The 17,367-nt window shown below is 44.2% G+C and overlaps 1 protein-coding gene across 11 annotated transcripts in view; it reads right to left on the reverse strand.

Moving 5' to 3' along the window:
* Positions 1-17,367, reverse strand: part of TMEM108 (transmembrane protein 108) — a 362,370-nt gene that overhangs the window by 137,964 nt on the left and 207,039 nt on the right. For 7 of the 11 annotated variants that reach the window (XM_057497898.1, XM_057497905.1, XM_057497901.1 and 4 more), the window contains one exon: positions 13,004-13,089. Coding sequence is in view for 7 of the 11 variants with exons in the window: in XM_036883328.2 (XP_036739223.2) it covers positions 13,004-13,043 (40 nt within the window). In the remaining 4 variants the exon portion in view is untranslated. The remainder of the gene's footprint in view (positions 1-13,003; positions 13,090-17,367) is intronic. The other 4 variants (XM_057497904.1, XM_057497920.1, XM_036883326.2 and 1 more) reach the window with 1 other exon arrangement.

Here is a 17,367-nt window from a genome sequence, read left to right on the forward strand (position 1 = left end):
TAGGGGCCCAATCTACACCAGGAGCTCTCTTTCTCTTCCTCCTCTTCCTTCCATGTGAGAAACAGGCTTATTGAGAGTCCTCTGGGTTGAGCAAAGGGTTACACTGCATGGTCGGCACAGTCAGGTATATGCACAGCATGCAGAGTAAAAGCAAGATGTACCAATAATACAGAACAGGATTTAAGAAATACAAATGCTTGGGTGTAGATCAAATGCTTAATTTACTAAACATAATCACACCTTAACTCTAAGCATCCAAACAACTTTGATTTGAATAGATTTTGGTATATAAAAACTCATTTTCATAAGTTCATAATAATTATCTTAGTCTGAATAGTAACACAACAAATTTTCCAGTACATACACCCAGGGAAAGGCCAAATTTGCTAACTCAGGATTCAGAGCCTCCCTAGCAGTGTTGTGTTCTTAAAGGTTTGTGATGATGCTCCTTACTTCCCATTATTACTTAAAAAGAAAACTGTGACATGGCCTGGGAAAGGCAGTCGGGATCATGTCAACTCCCTCCTCTGAGGGAGACTGATGATAATACCCATTGGCCATGGAAGGTGCTGCGAGGACCAGCAAATCATGCCATGTTAACTGCAGCAGAGCTCCTTCCAGGTTGTACCCACATCTTCCTGACAAGAAGACCCAACAAGGGAATTGGCATCTCTTGTAGGTTGTCTATATGTTATGATATCTCACTCAATACCTTCTTAGGCAGTGGGTGGTCACATCCCATTTTACTTATGAGGCATGTGGAGGTTAAGTAGCTTACCTAACATAAACTTCATCCTGAGTGGTAGGGCTAGGACTTGAACCGTGGTCTGCAGCTCAAAAACCCAGGTATTCTTGGCACTAGTTTCACACCTACTTTATTATGTAACTCTAAAAAAGCAAAATGAGCAAGTGTTTATGTAACCATGAAGGCTGGCATCACCACCCTCATGCTCAAACTTGTAGTTGTTCCAAAGCGTCACATAAAATGTGTTAAACCTTCCCAAACAGCTAAAGTGGGCAGAATGAAACATTCATTAGTGCACTGTGAAATGTGGCTCAAGAAACAAAACAAAGGCAGAGACAGTGTCATAAAAGTAAAATACTAAAACCTCAATTGCCCTGTGTGCTAAAGACTACCTCCCTCAGCCCCAGTCAGGCACATGACTGGTGAGTGTGATGCAGTGATTCAGAGAGAGCCTGGATTTGTTTTAGTCTCCTCTGACATCACCAATAGGATGCAAACTTTCCCAGCATGTTAGAACCACTCCTCTCTAGCCACAGGGACTGCAGAGAGAGAGACCACATTGCTGACTTTCCGTGTGTGTGTTGGATGCTTCAGGCAGGATGAAATGTGGGCATGAACAGAGAGACAGAGAGACCGAAGTGCGAATCCCAACTCTGTCACTCACTGCCTGGTAACCCTGGGCCAGTCCGTAACATGCTCATCAGTAATACTTCATCATGAGCATTTACCTCTGGAATGAATGAGATGTGGCAAGTAAACTGAACAGCCAATGTCTGTGAACACTTAAGAGGGAGTAGCTTCCCTGGTGATAATGCGGACTCATGAACTGGCTCATGCCCACTAGGAACTAAGTGCTTGGTGGAGGTGGTTTTGACAGAAACTCTCTGCAGTAGACAAAGGATGGCTACAAATTCTTGTTATCTTCCCTTTGAGAGCTGGAGTCCAATCCCTTGAGTCAAGATTGGTCTTAGTGACTTCCTTGGCCAATTCAGTGTAGCTCAAGTATTGTTCTGGGACTTCAAATTCTAATTCACAAGAAGCCTTGAAGGTTTACCCTGGCCTCATAGCTGTGAGCTGAGCGGCCATGTAAGAAATGTGACTACCCCAAGGCCATTATGCTGTGAGGAAGCCCCACTTTGTTATGTGAAAAAGACTGAGGGAAAGGATGTTGGGCCAGTCCCCACTGTTCCAGCGTCCAGCTGTTGGAGTTATTCCAACACTAGACACTGTGAAGCAGACAGAGTCTCTGCCAACCTCTGCCCAAATTCCAAATTCATGTGCAAAATAAATGATTGCTATTGCTTTAAGCTACAGAGTTTTGGGGTGGTTTTATATGCAACAAAAGATAACCAGAACACTCTATCAGGATTTTTGCCAAAATCAAAAACATCAGTTTGTTAAGTTACACAAATAAAATATTAAGTTTGTATTGACTCTGCAGTTCTCCAGTCCATTTAATACAACAACAATAAAAAATCTGTTTCTGGACAATGTTAACTGGGCATAACTTAATAATTGGCTGACTACCGACATATATGAGCTATTGTATGTTGTGTATATGCATGCCAGAGTTTAAGATGTCTAGGATTTTACTAAATATCCAATTCTTCTCATGAGAAAAAAAAATGCTACAAATAATAGCCCTTCATTTCAATGAACTTGTGAAAACCGTTCTCTGAAGCCAGACTAATTGATCTCAAGTCTATGAGAGAAGTACTCCACATTCCCAGCTCTGTACAAAGCTGGGATTCAGTGAACAATCAGCTATCTAATAACCAGAGTGGTTTATTGAGGGCCGCGATCCGCCTCCTGATTAGCAGGAAACTCTCTACTCCAGGCTGCTTGTGTTTCTAGGCAGGCTTGCAAACGATGAAAGTGTTAAGACAAAGTTGATTTCCACATCTATCCAGATAATGTTAAGCTTGGGAAGATGGGCTGGCCTTAGTATAGCATGAAGACTTGATTCTGAACTGCAGAATACTTATCTGAAGCCTCTCAATAACATAGGGCCTTATAATATCAGGCAAACTTTGGGGCATACAATCAGTGTAGGTGAACTGAACAAACATTTTGCTGCCTCCCAACTCTGCTATTCTCTTTTTCTTCTCCTGTTCCCTCTGCCTGGCTCCCCTTCTTGAGGGTATGTGTGTGCATAATCCTATTTAACCTTCAAACGTCCCCTCTCTCATCAAGGCAGAGTTAATCATTCCTTGATGACATTGCTTCTTCAATCTGTAAAGCCTTCTAACAAGAAAGCTTATCGGGAAAAAAAAAAAGGCAACAGACCCACAGTCCTATACAGTCCTATAGAGCACTTGGAGAAAGGATGTGAGGGAGTCCCTTCAACTCTGGCGGTGTTCTATCAGGCTGAAAACTGGCCGACACTGAGAGAGCCCAGGCAGGAGTGCGGCCTTTTTGAAAGATCCTGCCCACCATCTCAGAGAGACCTAGGTTTCATCTTAGGCTACAAGCATTCTCCGGGGGGCACGTCGGCAAGCCACAAGCCCACCTTTCCCCTGACTCCTCCCCTCAAAAGGCCAGCCAAAAACCCTGGCAGAGAGGTCCCTCTCAGGTTTAGCAAGAAACCTGCTTGGACTGTGGAGTTCGTGTCCCTTCTTCTCCTTTTATGTGGCGCCAAAACCCGGGAGCAGGAGCCGAGAGTAAGAGCCCTTCTGCAACCTGGGAAGCAGTGGGCAGTGGCAGCTCGTCCTGGGCTAACGCCCAGATCCTGAGAGCCTCCTGTGTCTCGCCCCGTTTCCCTTCCCTCCCTCACCCAAACCTCCTCCATGAACTCCAGTCCAGGGACCGTCTTGCCAGACCTCAATCTACACATCCACCACTGGCCACTATCCCATTGCCATTCCCAGGAGGGTGATTTTGGCCTCGTCGGCTTTCTCTTGGCGTTGAGAGAAAGTTGATCCCCCATCCCCTTTCCCTGTTCCCTTTGATCCTTTCCGCTTCTCTCTGTTCTCCGTTTGAGACCACCACACAAAACGGCACCCCCTGCACTCTGGGGAGACGCTTCCTGTCAGCGTGCAGGACAATCTCATCGGGCTCCAGGAGCCCACAGACTCCAACTGGGAAGCTGATCGCAGGGGGACTTCCCGGCGGCCTGTTTCCCAACCTCGACCACCTTTCTCTCCCTCCACAATGGGCAATTCTCCCTCAAAAACACTGGGAGACACCCCCTCTCAGCTGTCTCCTATGTAATCTTTCCCAATCAGGATTAAAAGGAGACATTAAACCAAAAAAATTGGTCTTTTACTCTACCTCCACGTGGCCCCAATACAAACTCGATAGCAGGTCATGCTGGCCAGTCGAGGGCACTTTCGATTTCCAAATTCTCCGAGACCTTGAGAACTTCCTCTGGAGGCCTGGCAAATGGTCCGACTGAATGACCTTGGCAGCAAACCCATGGCACTAGAGAGCACACGGGAAAGACACACTATCCCCAGGCCTCCTTCCCCCTCGGCGGCAGCCCTCCCTTTGCTCCTCCCTCTCCTCTCTTCATATTCTCACCAAACAAAACCCCCTAAATCTCCTCCCGCTGAACAAAACCCCTCTACGATTCTCCTTGCCGGACAAAAAGCCCCTAACACTGCCCTGACCACATGGCACCTTTACCCCCTGCTCCCTCCTCCGCTGAGGAGCTCCACCGGCTGACAGCCCTCCGCCTTCTCCCCCTCCTCCCGGCAGCCTCGGCGAGGTCCCCGCTGTGGCTTCCCCTGAGCACCCCTCCCCTCCCCTTTCGGTACCCCCAGCCCCCTCTCCTAACCTGCCCTTCCCCTCCTCAGACCTGCTCCTGTTCTCTCGCTTCCCACCCAGCACCTCCCCAGGCGGCCTCTCGCCCTCTCCCGCCCCGCCTTGAGGCAGCAGGCACTGAAAGGCCCTCGTGTTCGCGTCTCCTTTTCAATTAATGATCTGGAGCGTACTAAACAAAAGATAGAGTACTTCTCAGAAAATCCTGATAAATTCAGGACAGAGTTCCTCCGTGTTACTCAAATGTACTACCTCACTTGGGGCGACATTTACCTCATCCTCTCACAATCCTCACGGATGACGAGGGGGAAGGCATCTGGCATGCGGCCGAAAATCATGCTGGTGAGTTGTACCGCCAGCACCTGCTCATCACGCTACAGCAGCTCGAGTGGTCCCCAGGTCTGAGCCCCAAGCCCCCAGTGGACATACCAACTTGGTGACCCTGGTAGGGCAAGTCATGACCACATGTGACTCAGGGAAATTGCCCAGGGGGCAGATGAAAACCCAGCCCTCTTTATGAACCGCCTTTCAGAGGCCATGGTCAAATACACAAACACCAGCCCTAACTCCCCTGAGGGTCTTATTCTCTTATACCTCCACTTCATTTCCCAGTCTTACTAAGATTTTCATAAAAAGCTCGAAAAATTATAAACTGGACACCAGACACCCTAAAGAAGAGCTTGTAGACCTTGCCTTTAAAGTTTTCAACAACTGGGATGAGGAACAAAAAACTCAGAAAGAAAAACTGGCTGAAGCCGAACATCAGATTCTGCTTCCCTAATTTGACCTCCCACCGACAAGCCTGCAAAAGGCTCCGCCCCATACCAACCTAGCATCTGTTTTCACTGTGGCAATCCGGGCCACTGGGCAAAAGCTTGCCCTAATCCCAGGCCTCCTACAAAGCTGTGTCCAAACTGTGGATAATGGGGTCACAGGAAAATGGATTGCCTCTAGCGAAGTCAGCCCCTCCCTTGAGTTCTCCCCCCTCCAGGTGACTGGACACATCTGGTCCTCATGGCCTTGTCTTCAGCAACTGATTGATGTGGCCTGGATCCCAAGGCCCCCTCCAGGACGACACCAGCAGATCGACAGGTAACAATGGTGGTGGCTGGAAGTCAGGTTTCTTTTCTGGTCAACATGGAGGCCAGCCTCTCTGGGCTTACTGAATATTTGGGACCTTTGCTCCCCTCCTCTAACTTGGTTGTTGGGATGAAAAGCTTAATAGAAACACCAGCCCAAACCCCTCTTTTATATTGTTCCTTGGGCCATATTACTTTCACTCACTCCTTTCTGGTAATCCCCCACTGCCCCGCCCCTGGTCTGGGAAGAGATGTCCTCCACCCCATGGGAGCGTCCTTACACATTCCCTCATTCTCTCAGTCATACCCCCTAAAGAGGCCCTCCCCTGTGAGGTGGTACCCTTTTATGGCCTCATACCACCAACCCCTCAAAATAGCCTGGAGAGACCCTACTCAAGCTGTCATAATTAACCAATACCTGCTGAGCTCCAAGGGCCATCTTGGCCTCCAGCCCATCACCAACTGCCTTCTTAAAGCCCAAATCCTAATCCCTACCTACTCCCCCCACAATACTGCCATCCTTCCTGTAAAAAAACCTGATGGCTCTTTCTGATTAGTCCAAAATCTCTGAAAGATTAATGAAGCTGTTGCTCCCACCCACCCAAGTGGTCCTCAATCCCTACACCTTCCTCTCCCATATCTCCCCCAGTACTCACTACTCACTGTACCTCAAATATTAGAAACTAGAATATAGACCTCAAATACTCTACCTTAAAGATGCCTTCTTTACTATCCCCCTCAGCTCTGATTCTCAACAACTTTTCACCTTCACCTGGACAGACCCTGTATCTCTGTTTACCCAACAACTCACATGGACAGTTCTTCCACCAGGGTTTTGGGACAGCCCCCACTCCTTTGGCCAAGCACTACAAAAGGACCTCCAATCTCCCAAACTCGCCCCTAGCCACCTGCTCCAATATGTCGATGACCTCTTGCTTTGCAAACCCTCAAAAAATGATTCTGTATCCCACACTATCTCCCTTCTTAGATAACTGAGGAAAAAGGGATACCGTGTCTCAGAACACAGAGCTCAACTGGTACAGCAAAAGGTCACTTAACTTGGTCCTGACCTCACCCACACTATTAGTTGCATACCCATCTTCTGAAAACAAGCTATTAATGATCTCCCTTTCCCCACCACAAAGCGATATCTTCTTTCCTTCCTGGGCTTCTTGCCTATTTTAGACTCTGGATCCCAAATTTATCACTCATTGCAAAACTCCTTTATGAGGCCTCCCACAAGCATCCCCAAAAAAGGGTGCCAGAGACAGACTTAACTCCTGCTTCTTTCTGGGCCCTTAAGGGAGCACTCCTCAAGGCACCTGCTTCGACTCTACCTAACCCTAACAAACTTTTCTTTCTATTCTTAACCAGCAAAAAGGGATGAACATTAGGGGTACTCACACAATCAGCCAGGGACTCCCTCCAGCCTGTTGCCTATTTGTCCAAACAATTCGACCTTGTGATAAAAGGCTGGCCTCTATGCTTACAGGTCCTAGCATCAGCTGCACTCTTTATCCCCAAAGCCCAAAAAATCATTCTCCACCAGCCCCTACAGGTACACTCCTCACACAACCTTTCTGACCTTCTCAGCCACGAAGTTCTAACCCTTCTCTCCCCCTCCTGAGTCCTAGTCTTATACTATCAGCTTCTAGAACCCTTGGTTACCTTCTGCTGCTCTTCTGTCCTAAACCCTGCCACCCTCCTCCCAGTACCTAATGCCCAGATTCCACCCCTCAACATGAGATCCTTGATTTCCTCTCACCCACTTCCATCACATAACCTCAGAGCATATTCCGGGGTCTCCTGACTGGTTTATTGATGGAAGCACTAAAAGGCTGCTCCCTCCCAGGCAGGATGTGCCATCATTGAGGGCTATCATGGTAGCCAATCCTCCTACCCTCCCTGAGAAGTAATCAAGGAGGCAACCCTCACCGCAGGGACGACCTCACAGGAGGCAGAACTTACCGCACTCATCAGAGCTCTTACTCTGGGCAAAAGGTTGAACTATTAACACCTATACAGACTCCAAATATGCATATAATATCCTGCATTCAAATGCCCAGATCTGGCATGAAAAAGAATTTCTAACAGCAAAAAACACCCCTATACAAATGGACCCCTAATTCAAGATCTCCTAGAGGCAGTACTTCTACCCCATAGAGCTGCTGTCATTTATTGCAAGGGCCATCAAAGATCTAACTCACAGGATAAAAATATCAGACACATCATTCATTGAAATAACAAGGCTGACAAAGTAGCAAAACAAGCAGCTTCCAACCCTCTCTCAGTTCTCCGCTTCCTGTTCCCTCTTACACCCTCCTGCTCACCCCAAGAATTAGCCCTTCTCAAAGCACAGGGGGCGCTCCAAGAAGGGCAATGGTGGTTCCTTCATGGAAAACTGGTCCTTCCTGAAGGCTTACAAAATAAATTCCTTTCATCTTTCTGTGACCAGTTTCTTGGACCAGATCACTCTCTCTGCTCCAATTCCTACAGAACCACAGACATTTTACTTCTGGTCTTAGGACCTTCCTACAAAAGATTATCTCCCAATGCTCCATATACCAAACCACCAACACTCAAAGCAACCTCAGACCTCCTCCCTTCCCTGTCCATCAGTTCCAGGGATCTTTCTGAGACAGGGACCATGGGCTTAGACAGAGCAGGGTGAAGGCCTCCAGAAAAAGCAAGGCAGGATAATTATAGTCAGAGCAATGTAACTACATGCAAAGAAACCCCCTACCAAAACTCTGTGCTAAACATTAAGCTCTAGAGTCTTTCTTCAGTGAGGTCAGTCAATATTTCCCAGATAAAGGAAAGTATCTTAGCATAGCCCATGTTTTTATTATGCGAATCATTTGTAATCATGTGTAAGATTCACTTTAGCATGCTAAAAGGCCCAGGCCTATATGCTGTTTTTCCTCCTTCAGACCGAATCAGGTGATTTGCAACCTGGGCAATTAATAATGGCAAGCAAGCCCAACCATAAACAACATAGTAAAAGCAAGAAGAATTCCATCTTAGATTGCCTTTTAAACTCTTTAGCAAACAGACAATAACTCAGCCCACCTTGAGGGCAGGGCAGGCAGTCCTGATTGATGACTGATATGCTCCCAGACCAAGAAGCTGCTACTCTGGGAGAGAAATCTGCAGTACATTTCTTATGTTAATTTTGCATTATTACCTGGAGGACTGATAAGGAAAGGGAATTAATGTCTCATCAAGGATGAACATTCTAAGACCACTTAATAAGTCCACACCCCTAAGCACTTTATCACATTCCCAAAGACCTCAACTGCCTAGAAAACCCCTAGACAACACACAACTATGGGTTATTTTGTCCCCTCCTGGAGTGAGCTAGGAGCTGTGTCCTCTCACTTTATCTCTAAATAAAAGCCTCTCCCTGGCTCTCCTACCTTGAGTGTTTGCTAAGTTCATTCTTTGACTCCATGAACAAGAACCCCAGCATTACCTCCACGGAACTGACTGACAAACAGACTCTATCCATATGCTTCCAGTAGAGAAACAAAGATACCTCCTTGTCCTGGTTGACACCTTCTCCAGATGGATAGAGGCCTTTTCTATCCTCCACAGTAGCACATTCCTACTCCCTGAAATCATCCCTGACTTGAGACTCCAAACCAATAATGGGCCTGATCACTGCACAGATCACCCAACAGGTGGCCTCTTACCCAAATGTAACCTGGAAGTTCCACATCCCATATTGACTCCAATCCTCAGGCAAGGTAGAGAAGGCTAAATCACCTTCTCAAACAGAGCCTAAGTTTTCCCTCCAGGGTCATTTGGATTGGACTAAGCTCCTACCCTTAGCCCTTTTAAAACTCAAGTCTCTCTCCTGAAAACCTCTTACGCTCAGCCCCTTTGAGGTTCTATATGGAAGGCCCCTTATTGCCTTCAATTTTTCCACCTCCAACTCAAACCTATCCCTGCCGCTTTCAAATTCTTTACTTAATACCCCTAGACATCTCATCTGGAACTATGCTGACTCCACCCTCCCAAAGACTTTGGCAACCTGCATGCCCTCTCTCCTCTGTCCCTACAACCTGGACACTGGGTATATATGAAGCCCCTCTCCCCTCCCAGGGCCTAAAACCAAAATGGACGGGGCCCTTCCAAGTAATCCTGACTACCCCAACAGTGACCAAATTAAAAGGTCATTCCTCCTGGGTACACTTTTCTTCTCTAAAAAAGGCTCCTCTTTTCCAGTGCACACCAACCAGACCCACATCCCTGAAGATCACCAAGTTGTCTCCCATGGCTGAAGAGACCAAAGACACGGCTAAACAATCCCATGAGTCTCTCTCCATAACTTTGCCTGTTTCTTGACCATCCTAAAGAAGCTCTCCCATTACTCGCCCTCCACCTCCTCAGATACAATAATCCAGGACCTATGGCTACAGGGAACTTTCTCTTATTTCTCCTCAAGGCAAATCACCACCTGCACCTCCTGTGTTCTCCTGCTCCGATCCTTTCTTTCTCAATATTACTCATCCTCTTAACCCCTAACACCACAGCACAGACCCTTCCTAAATACCTCAATCAGACACTCTCCCACACGGCTCAAATCATTCAAACCTTTAATGGAACCATCCAACCACCTGGCTGGGTCTGTCTCTACTTTTCCCAGATAACAGACTCAGCAGACCCTCCTCCCCTAGGAACATGGGTCAACACTCCTGCAGGGCTACATTCCACTGAGACTGCCAGTCCCAGGGGTACAGCCCTAGCTGAAGGAGCTGAAATCAGACTTCCAGGGGCACTAAAAGGTATCAGACAGGCCTGAAAGGCTCACTGGCTTCCCCAGCAGGCCATAACCAGTCCCCTCCAAAGTGGACCCCATCTAATCCATCCTGTTCCTTTGTGTATCTCTCGAGCTCAACAAGACCACTATAACCCAGTCGGCTCCTAGATCCCTCTCTCTGCAAATCCACCATTCAGCTTCTCCCCTCCTCTGATCACCTCAATACTTACCATCTGGGAACTCTCTTATGGATATCTGGGTACACTTCCTTCCAAGGCAGTCTAAATGCCACCACATCTAGATATTGCCAAGACAGAGGAAAAGACCCCTAAAAGACACTCCCGTAGCCCACAGAAGAGCCCGAGTGCAAACATCTCAATACACCTGATGGCGGAATCTTCCTAGACCAAAAGCTCACTGCTCTTAGCCAAGAGGGTCCTACAATATTGCAACCAGCCTCACTCCTCTCCCCCTTGACAGCTGCAGCTTTTAGCTCCTCCTTCCATATATGGCACAAATTCGAGGTGGTCCAACATTTACTTGCCAACCCACCCCCACAGCTCCTCCTCTTGTCATGGTTTGATCTTATGGGATGCCTCTCCCCAGAAACAGGCATCTTTTGGGTGTGTGGAGACAAGGCATACATTTGCTTGCCAACCAGCTGGACTGGAGTCTGTACTCTGGGCCTCCTCACTCCCACCCTTTCCTTAGCAGCATCTGATCTACCCATCCCCATATGCCCCATAACCCATGTCAGGAATGACACACCATACAGCTAGTCCCCTTAATGACCATCTTGGGAGTAATCACATGTGCTGGGACAGCGATTGGGGCCCTAGGAGTCAGTCTTTCAGAGTTCATCAGGTTGTCCAAAGAACTTGTGGAAGGACTCAAAGAGGTTTCTGACCACTGGGACACTTATAAGATCAAGTGGACTCCCTGGCTTCAGTCGTCCTCCAAAACCACAGAGGCCTTGATTTTCTGACAGTTTCACAGGGCAGCATATATGCTCTACTCCAAGAACAATGCTGTTTCTACACCATCAAATCCAGCCTCATCAGGGATGGGGCAAAACTTCTTCCTAAGCAAGCTTCCAAACTCCTTGAAGGCTCTTCTAATAACCTGTTTCCTCTTCCTCTTCATTAGCTCCTACCTCTCTTGGCTCCATTAGCCTTTAACACTTAATTAACCTATTCCAGTTAATTAACCTATTCCAAAGATTTTTATAGGACTGAAGGTGGCCATCTCCTCAGCAACTACTGAAGAACACCTCCAAATGGCCTTCCTGCTTCAAACTATGAGAAAACCCCCTTCATCACCCCCTCTCAGCAGGAAGTGGCCAAGAAAAGAATGGCAACCCGTCTTCTTATATCCTTTTAAAGCCACGAATGATAGAATCCAGAACTGAATACTGCATTTTGAATAAGCCCACCCGCCATCAAAGAGAGACCTAGATTTCATCTTACTTAGGCTACAAGCATCCTCCAAAGGACACATCAGCAATCCACAAGCCCACCTTTTCCCTGACTCCTCCCCTCAAAGAGCCGGCCAAAGCCCTGGCCATAAAACATAAAAAGCCTCTTAGCCTGTAAGAGACACATTCTTTGTTCTGATCGCCAGAACAGAGGTTCTTCTCAAGTTTAGCAATAAACCTGCTTGAACTGTGAAGTTTGCGCCCCTTCTTTTCCTTTTAGACATAATCTATGTTTCAGGGATTAGAAATGAGTCAATTAAAACACCTAACCAAAATGCTACCCGTAGATAAAGGGCTTTGCACTGAGGGTACAAAATAACCTGAACTGCTAAATTCTAAGGGCCAACTGGTGATTTGCATCTCACTCTGTTTTTGTGCTATTTTCTTGGCAAAAGTTAACAAGGAGGCACTTGGCCTAGGAAACACAGGTTCTCTGTTCACCTCAGCAAGAACCAGACAAGCACAATGACTCCAAATTTTCCCAACTCAATGGGCTTGGTTTGATTTGGGGTGGGCAATGCTTGCCGTCCCATGTGAATAAATCTGAACTTCAAATCCAACAACTTGAATTGGTTTTTACATTCATTCAGTAACAATTTCAATCCCAAAGGCTATTCTGTCACTGAGTGGTGATTGGTGTTTTATGGCACAATCCCCAAAACACAGGAGCAAGAGGCAGAAAGTCAGTACTCCACTCTCATCATTTACAACAAAACCTAAAGAAATCACATTTTAACCATTCATTATTTAAGAACACATGTAACTATGCAAAGCATTCCAAGCCAAAGGCTGCAGTTACTGAATGTTAACAGGTTCTGTGTGACAAAATCCACAAAACACAGCCTACCATTCCCTCTCCAGGAGGAAATTATGGAGGGTCATAATGAAACACCCTTTATTCTATCACAAAAACAAGCCCATGTTTTTGACACACATTCATTAATTAACTATGCTTAACATACCAATTTAGAATTAATATAATGGAGTCTACATTACAACTGATGCCCAAGGCAATAGAATGACAATGCTAGATACTTTAAGTACCTAGACAACGCAGAGGGAAAATGTACTGCCCTCTCTCATTAGCCAAACTCTAGTTCTCCAGAAAGTATGTAAGTTTCTGGCACTGGACAAACAATGACATTGGTATATTCTAAGATGGAAGAAATGTAGTATCAACTTACTTAACAGTTGGCAATAGAGGGCCTGTAAACTTCTCTTCATGGTATCATCTGGTCCTGCTTGTCCTCCAGTTTATTCATGATTCTGTCTAGGAAATTGGGAGAAGAAAATTGTTATATTCAGGAAACACTGAATTCAAAGTCAAATCAGAAAGGATTCTGTTCAATATGATCCTGGTTAGAAAGCCTAAAATATCTGACTTTGATGAGGAGAATTCTTGGAATGGATATACCACAGCTTAATTTACAACAGTTTGTTATAAAATTACCAATTAATCAATTGGGCAAATCCTGAAACAATACACACCACTGAAGGAAATTCATATGGACAACTAGAAAGTTTGGAATTTTACTATTAATTCCCCTAAATCTCTAGTCTTAAAACAAGAGAAACAAGAAATTTCTATTCTCATTTCTGCTATGGTGCTCACCAAACAAACAACCCACTCCAAAGAACTTCACCACACTTGAATTTGTATTATATTAAATAGCTTTTCCACTATTTTCTGATTAGAAAAGATATCTCCAATATGGAATATTTGGAACATAGCTAAACAAAAAGTACATAAGAATATAGTACAAGAAAATACAAATTACCTCTCCAGACTTTTGACTGTGTACTTCTTTGGTCTGTCTCATGTCACATATTATACACTCTAACTTTTCTCCCTAGCAGCAGAAACATCTTCTTGTGTGGTCACATTTACTACTGTATTTTAAATGGCATACAGTAGCTTTAAGATAATTTTATCTTTACCTAGGATTTATCTTTAAGATAAATTCTTAGAAATGGAATCACAAGGACACAACATATTTCAAATACATTGCCAAATTGCCCTTCATTGATAATGAATATATGAAAATATCCATTAGACTATAACCTACCCAATAACGGAAATTTATCATGTCTTTCCACTTTTGCCAAGTGAATAGAGTAATATTCCATCTTATTGTTTTAATTTGCATTTTATGTTTATTAGTCATTCGTCTTTAAAAATTTTTTAATTTCACATTTGATAAAGATTTTTTAGCCAGGCTCCTGAATCCTTATCCTAGATGCATCTGTGCACTTCCTTGTAAAACCTAGTTTTAGGAAGATCTCAACTGTTAAGCCTTTTAACCAGAACTCCCACCATCAATACCTAATCACTTTCAATACCTGATCAGTTCCTCGCCCTCCACCATCCCCCAGATGAAGATCACCCTGGCCTGACTTCAGCAAGAATCCTGTTAGGCCAGGTCTGCCAGACCTCCTTACCCTTGATATTCCTTTTAGTAATCCCCACTCTGCTCCTTGGCTATAAATTCCCACTTGCCAGTGCTATATTCGGAGATAAGTACAATTTCTCTCCCCCACTGTAGAATTCCACTGCAGTGATCTCTGTGCCTACCCCAATGGTCCTGAATGAAGTCTGCTTTATCATCTTTAACAAGTGTCACTGAATATTTTTTTTTTAACATATTCTTTAATCATTTTCTGTGGTTTTATTTTTTTCTCACGATACCCCAAATGAAACTGATTTATCTTTAAAATTGTTTTTTATTGAGAAATAATTCATCTAACAAAAAGTTCAGCCTTTAACCTATTCAAGTCAGTGGTTGTTAGTACAGTCAAAAGTTGTACAACTATCACCAGTACCAATCCAGAACATCTCCATCAATCTAGTAAGAAACTCCCATGTTCACCAGCAGTCATTTCCCACACTCCCGTCCCCCAGCCCCTGGAAACCATGAATCTACTGTGGATTTGCCGGTTCTGTACATTTCACAGAAATAGAATCATACAGTATATGGTCTTCTGTGTCTGCTCTTTCACTTAGCATAATGTTTTTAAAGTTTACTCATGTTGTAAAGCATGCTATTTTCTTTTTTGGGGGGAATGATACACACAGACCCACCTACCACCCACCCTCCCCAACACACACCCACACACATACATATTTTATCATGGTTAGAAAGGTCCTCCTTAGTCCAGGATTACATAAATAGTTGCCTGTATTTTCTTTCAGTATTTCTAATTACCTTTAGATCAGTTTCTGGACTTTGTATTGTTTTACTTCTCTGTCTGCTCATTCTTCCACTAACAATAAGAATTATTTCAAGTCTTGTTAAAATTAGTCCTCCATTATTACTCTTCTTTTTAAGATTTATCTTATTCCTTGAGCTTGTTTTCCCCCTAAATTAATTTTAAGATCATTTTATTAAATTCCAGAAAACTTATCATTTATTGAGATTATAGTTGGAGTTACCTTCTACTTGTTTAACTAATTTGGGAGAGACTTGATCTCCTCAAAATCCAAATGCGGTGAGGAGAAAATAAATGGTATTTTAAAGACTGTAGCTCTGGAGTGCCAAGGAATTCCTTTCAGAGATGCTTTTTGGGAGGGGCACAATAGCTCAATGACTAGTGAAAGCCCCAATGTGTGACCTAGATGATTAATAAAAGGGGAGGAGATAAACTGTCTCCATTATAAAATAACAGGAGGTTGAGTTCCCAAGGGCTAGGAAAGAAGGATGAAGCATTCCGTGATTCAGAGAGGCTGAGGAGAAGATAAACAAGAGATGCTGGGAGACAGGAAGAGGCAATTCCAAAAGATAGCATCAGGTGGGATCCAAGATTAAAGGATAAAGTGAGAAATTCCCCACAGCGACGACCCATGAACTTTAAGATAAGTAATATTTAATTTTTCATTGCTTGTTTGATGCTGTTTGTACTTATACACTCCCCCTGCCCTCCTCCCACACAGTGCCTATCTACAACAAGTACCCTCAAACCCTCAGCAGAACTCTTGTACAAAACAGGCTTGTATTAGTGGCACTCAGCTGGGCAGTGAAAGAGAAGAGACACTGTCCCAAGACAGGGGTGACTGGGAACAGAGGTGGGAGCCACAGGAGCCATAAGCAATGGTCAGTGGGTGTGTGTGGAGTGCTCAGGACATGGTAAGCACTCGATAAATGTAAAGTGAATAAACAAATGAGTGCATAAATAAATGAATGAGCAAGTAATCAGAGAGCAGAGAAATCACTGTAGTTTATATTCATCAAGGGAAACATAAGATCCTCAGTTATCCTGGAAATGCTCAGAGATTTTTGAGAAACTATTAGACTTCTCACAATACATGGAATAGAGCTATCTTATTCACATATCAAAGAAACAACCGAACCCATACATGTGGGAAACTTTGGATAATCTGGGGGACACAGGGCTATCCCTACTTCTAGCACCATATGGCTTAGTATTTATTAAAAATATATTTATTCAGATGTTTCTATGGAGTTTTGTAGTGTTTTGTCTTCATTTAAATTCTACAGTTTTGTTGAGTTAATTCCTAGGCATTTAATATTTGCTTTTTGTCACTCTGATGGAATTTCTCTTTCCAATATATTTTCTGATTGTCTCTATATGAAAATGGCTGAGCGTTGTATATGCATTTGCTGACCTAACTGAACTCACTCATAGTTCTAATGGATGAGTCTCTTGGGTCAATTGGGCTGTTTTAGGTAGATGGAGAGGCACCGTGAGATGCCATCAAAAGCCTCTTTTTAACCATATAGTAGAGAACACTAACTGTATCTGGTGCCTCAGGGAACAATTTAGGAGCTACAAGGATGACAACTAATTTCTGGGATGAAGTCCTAAGAAAGTACAGTTTTACAGCCAAGTATCTAAAGAAAAGAAAAACAAGAGAGGAGAATGATGAAAGCATTTGACTAAACACGCAGAGATGAACACAGGTGGGGACCTCCCTAATTGTTAGATCAGGGGAATAAGGGGTGCAAGTGACCTGAACCACTCCTTACAGAGAGTGAGCCTACTAGAATCCTACCTCTCCCTTTGGCTTAAATGGAACCATTGTATCAGTTCCTTGACTCAAGTGGGAAATTTTTTTCTTTCATAGCAACTTAAAATTTTCCAATTAGAAAAGGAATAGAAAGTCATAAAGAGCCAAATGAAAAGCTCTGATATTTGATATGCAAATTGACTTGAAATGACAAGTTTATAGAGAATAAGGAAGAAAAGAATAGCCAAGAAAATCTTGGAAAACAACAACAAAAAATCCCCAAGAAGGTAGAGTCAGGGGAGAGAGGGACTGCCAGCCCTAATCCGGCATTAAAACATACTCTAAAGCCTCTATAAATGAAACAATTTGATAGTGACACATGAATAGATCAGATAATATGTGGAAATAAAGGATTTAATAAAGGATTCATATTAAATTGGTGGACAAAAAGATGAACTTTTAAATAAACATTTTGAGATAACGGCAGAGTAATATGGAAAAAGATAAAATTGTACTTATTCCAAATACCACACACCTGTGTAAACTGCAAATGCAATTACCCAATGGCTCACCATCTCTTTAGGA

The sequence above is a fragment of the Manis pentadactyla genome, chromosome 1 (assembly GCF_030020395.1).
Source record: "Manis pentadactyla isolate mManPen7 chromosome 1, mManPen7.hap1, whole genome shotgun sequence".
NCBI classification, from domain to species: Eukaryota; Metazoa; Chordata; class Mammalia; order Pholidota; family Manidae; genus Manis; species Manis pentadactyla.